Source organism: Drosophila suzukii, chromosome Y, assembly GCF_043229965.1.
Source record: "Drosophila suzukii chromosome Y, CBGP_Dsuzu_IsoJpt1.0, whole genome shotgun sequence".
In the NCBI taxonomy this organism is placed as follows: domain Eukaryota; kingdom Metazoa; phylum Arthropoda; class Insecta; order Diptera; family Drosophilidae; genus Drosophila; species Drosophila suzukii.
In genome coordinates, this window is record NC_092085.1 from 8,336,317 (window position 1) to 8,341,948 (window position 5,632).

The 5,632-nt window shown below is 33.3% G+C and overlaps 1 protein-coding gene across 3 annotated transcripts; it reads left to right on the forward strand.

Moving 5' to 3' along the window:
- Nucleotides 1-469: 469 nt before the first annotated feature.
- Nucleotides 470-4,190, forward strand: LOC139353651 (micronuclear linker histone polyprotein). 3 transcript variants are annotated; one of them, XM_070998000.1, is made up of 5 exons: nt 470-630; nt 678-913; nt 962-2,219; nt 3,916-4,019; nt 4,073-4,190. In XM_070998000.1, the coding sequence occupies exons 1-4, from the start codon at nt 587-589 to the stop codon at nt 4,007-4,009; spliced, it is 1,632 nt and encodes a 543-aa protein (XP_070854101.1). In that variant the 5' UTR covers nt 470-586; the 3' UTR covers nt 4,010-4,019; nt 4,073-4,190. The 3 variants fall into 3 exon arrangements, with proteins under 3 accessions (XP_070854101.1, XP_070854102.1, XP_070854103.1); XM_070998001.1 differs by having other exon boundaries at nt 471-630; nt 684-913; XM_070998002.1 differs by having other exon boundaries at nt 513-630; nt 698-913.
- Nucleotides 4,191-5,632: the final 1,442 nt, after the last annotated feature.

The following is a 5,632-nucleotide window of genomic DNA, read 5'->3' on the forward strand; positions in this document are numbered from 1 at the left end:
AGTGTTATAGACGTTAGTGGGGGTAAGGCACCCTGCCGAAACAACCTTGCGCTGCGCAAGCACCTCACGAATCTACATTCCAAATCCGAAATTTGTAGCTTTTATGGTTTTCGAGATCACAGCGTTTATACGGACGGACAGAAAGACAGACGGCTAATAATATTAAAAATATTAAAAAAAATATTTCTTACCAGAGTACATGCTAAAAAGTGTTCAGATCAGACCATTCATTTAAAAGGGATGAACGGTAAATGGCGTGGTGTGCATTTTTGTAAACAGCCCATTTGCTGCATTCATATCTCCATCTCCCTTGCACTACCTGTATCTGAGAATCAGGTATCATTCACTCGAGCATTAACGGTTGTACTTTTAGTAAAGAACGCAGTCAGAAATCAAATATTTCTAATGTATGAAATTACAATTCACCTTTTCCCTAATATAAACAAATCACTCCATGTCATATTTAATGTTTGTCTAAGGCGCCGGTTAAATAAACTTCAACTGTTGGCAGTACTATACTAATAAATCTACATCAAAATTTTATTATCAAAATTTTCATTTCGCGTAAAATGTGTATATTAAAATAATGATTAAACCTTTAGAGTGCGTCTGCTGCAGCACAGCATCTAGGTATGTTTTTCATAATTATTTTTGATCATTTTGTTTATTTTTGTCAGCCCTAGTTCATCTACTGTAGGTAAAATGGTTCCTAATAATGAAAATCAATGCTGTCTATGTACATGTAACCGCTGCTGCAAGTCTTCATACTTCTGTAATAACGACTATTCTTTATTGAAAAGGATATGTCATAAAATAATAAAAAACTATAATCGACAACAGTGTCGCGAAAGATATACAGTATTTGACGGAGGTAATAGCATCAAACTTCGGCAGTTTTTCGAGGAACAAAAAAGTAAGCTTGACTTCCAGACCAACAATTTTTTTATTCTATTTTTTTAAGATAACAATGACGGTTACGACCGAAAACAAGATGTTACGCTTCTTGAATTAAGTAAATATCAGGATGATGGCAAAGAATTGGGATATCACATTAGGCTTCAAAAAAGAGGTCAGGGGATAGCTGAAGGAGTTGGTGACATCAAGCAATCTAGAAAAAGCAAGGGGGCGCAGAGCTCAAGGCGAGATTGGAATAATTCCGACTATGAAGATGCAAAAAAAAAAAAAAGTGGACGGGAAAGAAATCATAGTCATAATTCAGTTCTGCCTAATTTTCATAAGGAACAAATTTTTAATAGAACTGGAAGGGTTGAAAGTAAAATGAGTATAAATATGGGTGAAAAGAAAGATGGATCCCGGAAGTCAGTTAAAAGTAAAGGTCAAGAAGGTAAGGAAACAAAGCACAAGGCTAAATTTCAAGATCAAGACGAGAAAAATAATGTCATTAAATTAAATAAGAATAGTAATTATGATAATGGAGAAGTAGATAAGGAAGCCGACAAAGCAAAAGAAAAGTTGATTGGAAAAGCCACACTTATAGATCGAAGCAAGAAAAGTGACAGCCAATTTAATGAAAAAAATCATTTTGATGATGACAAAGGTACAAAACTCTCTCTGACACACGAAAGTTTGAAAAAAAAAAATACATTTAAAGATCAAGGCAATATAGTTAACAATCAAGTAGACGATAAAAAATATATTGATACTGAAAAGAATGACAAAAAAAATAATATGCCAACAGACAGATCGATAAAAAAAAAGACCTTTAGGGACCAAAGCAACAAAAAAAATTATATAGAAAACACGAAAAACGTGGCAAACGAAAAATTTTATACAAGTGAAATTAAAGTGACAGACGGAGATTTTAAGGACTATAATATTGAAAAGTTTATGGAAAAAAATGATAAAAATAATCTAAATAATGTTGATAAAGCGAACGGAAAAAGAAAGTTTGAGGCAAAGGAAAGCAAAAGGGGCGTATACCACACCTCTTTCAACAAGGAAATTATTTTAGGAAGCGGCAAGAAAAGTCCCTTAAGAGGAAACGAAGTTTACCCACCATCAAATAGTAATAAAACGAAAAAACCGAAGGGTAAAAAGGGTATATTCAATCGAGGAACAGTCGGGAAACGCAGGAGAGGTTGCATATCGATAAGTCATTTGAACTGCATAACTGTGAAAGAAGAATTCCGTATGGGTCGATATGTATGTCCTTGCGATGTTCTTCGTGCCAAACTGGAAGAGCGGGATCTGTCAAGATGGTACAGGAATATTTTAAATATATACATATATATATACATTAGGGCGGCTCGATTTGTATAGGGCCGAAAAAAGTGTCATCGTATAAGCAGAACGATCCATATTTAAAGGATTGTAAAAAATATTGCCGAACAAACTTATGGTATAAATTGGCTAGGACTAGCTCCCAAGCATAAATCGGCAGATACTGCTGAGATTTCACGTTCGATATTCATACAAAGTTAGTCAATCGTTAAAGTTTAAGTTCTTGCGAAAATTTTTTTTTGGATGTAGGCAAAGATTTTTGCAAAACTCGCCACAACGACGTTACTATCTTAGACTAAAGTTGAGGCCACCGACTCCGAATTTCGGTAGTAAATATACAAATTTTCCAGTTTTCGCTGGAGCGTAAATCTATTAGGAGAAATGTCAAAAGAGCGGGAAAATATATGACATCGTTTTCTGGCCTTATCGGTATACTTTTAAAGCGTACCGAACATGCTTACTACTGCAAAAAGCATTTCGGAAATTCTACAAACAAAATACTATTGGAAGCAGTAGCAATCAGGGACCGAAAACAACAGATATTTATTTAAAAGTCTTGATATAAAATATGATGGAAATGTAATAGAAAATTTTCAAGTGTTACTCCTAATGTAATCAGTTTATTAAAATTACGACTTTTAAAGTAACATCGGAACACAGGAACACCATATTTTACTTTGTGAAATTTCCAGAAACCATTGGGTCTTTCTCAGTAAAACCCACAGGTCCCGCGATAAAGCTAAGCACACAAGAACCGATGTTAGCCCACATATTAAATTATGTGGCTAACATAATTCGACTTATCTTAATAGTCCCTATCCTAATCCATTGTCCATACCTAATGGATTTTGGTAATTTATTTGTAATATCTCGCTTGATAAACAAAGAAAAAAAGCATACCAATCAGTTCATTTAGATGTTTGAATTTAATTTTACAATTACAAGTTTTTCTTGTGTGTCAAAAATAAATTTAATCTTAAATATGTTAGTATAAGGTTCAAAGCATTCGAACTATCCTCCAAGATGGTCAAGTTGGGATTTGGCAAGTAGACTCTTCAGCTTCATGCGCTGCGCAATTTTTAACAGGCAGGGTGCCACATCCACTCTAACGCCCACAAAGCTAAAACAAGTTTGGCAGCCACATTTTAAAATATTTTTCAGAGATCTCAGCGATCAAACGGACTGTCAGAAAGACGGAATTACGAACATGGCTTGTTCGACATAGCTAGTGATTCGAACTTAGAATGTATATACTTTATAGCGTCGGAAACGCATACGTCTATTAGATTCTTTTCGACGAGTTAGTATAAACTTATATAGCATAGCATTTTCAACTATGTTTCTAGACCAAAAGTTTGTTTGCCAACATTTCCTAAAATCCTTTAAAGATTACGTTCCCCCATACGACAACATTTAGCATTTAACATTTTTAGGCACCCAAATCAACCCGCCCTGATATAGATATATGCATTCTTAGTTATATAAACTTACTTGGTGGCCTTTAAATCTAAATGAGTAGAACGGAATTACAAGTATTCATTTTCACCCCAAATATTTTCAGATATGTATTAGTAGTTTTTAGATTGTATTAATTCGCCATAGGCATTTCGGTCTCTAAAATCGACCCTTATCAATATAAACCTTTTAAAAACTGTAATATTAAATTCTTTATAGTATTCCGTGCTGTTGTTATGCCAACCAAACTCTGATAAACAGATCGTTTACGCCCTGCTCAACCTACCAATGCTGTTTACCTTGGGGATCGTAACAGTCGACAGGTATCTATGAACTCGAAAAAAATTACAATTACTGTTAATTAAAATTTTTTCAGTTAAATTTGCAATGTAAATTTCTTCTAATTTTTGGTTGGAATAAAGCTGCGCAGACCGTCCTAGATTCAATTAATTAAAGCTTTTACTGATTGAGGCAGGTTTCCACCGACAAAAACACACACTATTTTTATGTTGTATTTTATTTGGAATATTTGAACTAGTATACAATAACTGTTTATATTTGATTTAAATGAATAGACGCTAAGTAACTGTTGGACCCTAGGCTTCAAAAATTGTAAGATATGTCAAAACCTGAAAATATTGATCGTCGGGATTGGCTTTGAAAATACCACCAAAAAGTGATCACAAAAAATGTAAGTATGTTAGGATTACAAATTATTCCCGTTACTTGTAGAGTAAAAGGGTATACTAGATTCGTTGAAAAGTATGTAACAGGTAGAAGGTAGAGTTTCCGACCCCATAACTAATCGATCTAACCATGTCCGTCTGTCCGTATGAACGCTGAGATTTCGGAAAGTATAGGAGTTAGAATGTTGGGATTTCTCATGTAAAATTTTGGGCTTTCTGAAAACTTTTTGAAAGTTTTATAAAAATTTAAATTAAATTTCTTTTTATTATGAATACACATCTGCATGAAAAAAAATTATTTAAATCGGACCATTCCTTAAAAAGTTATATACAATAATTAACATTAAAAATTAGGTTTCAAGTTATATCTCGTGTATCTCGTATACAGCCGCTGGGAATGATTAACATACGAACGAACGGTACTTTTTTAATTAGCTGAGTATGGGGTATCTGATAGTCGAGGCCGTCGAATATAGCATTTTCCCTTGTTTTTATTATGTATTAGCTTTCAAAATCGTAATCTACTGGGGTTATAAACACTTGAACTACAAACAACAGGTACATTTTTAGTTCTTTTTTTATGAAAAAAATGTAGTTCTTACTTTGATTTTTGTCTTGAATTACGTAGTAGTAAGTAATCTGACTTATTTGTCAAACCTCAAATCCATTAAAAAATGTACCCATATACCCAAAACAAAAACAGATTTTTACCAAGCCATCGTATGATTTTGTAAATGGGTAAAATTTGACCCAAAGGACCTGAAATTTTTGTGGTCAAAAATATTCAAAAATGTGGGCATTTGTGCATTTGTGTGAATCTACATGCCGATTCCCAACTTTCTAACTTTCTGAGATCTCAGCGTTCATACGGACGGACAGACGAATCGACTCGGCTAGTGATCGTGACCAAGAAAATATACACTTTATAGGGTCGGAACGCTTCCTTCTACCTAAAATTCTTTTCCGACGAATCAAGTGTACCCGTTTACTCTACGCCGAACGAGTATAAAACGTTTTATTTTGGTAAGCAAAAACTATATAGTTTTCTCTCAATGTGACTAATTTAAAAAAAATAGGATTTAATATAACCTAAAAATTGAAAAAAATTGTTCAGGTCAGTAGAAGAAATTTTAAAAATATGTTTAATACGTTTTCAAACATTATAGAGTAAAGAAAAATTTACATATAGTCAATAACGCAACAAATTTAATACTACAATAAATTAAATTCGTTAAGCATTGTACTTAAAT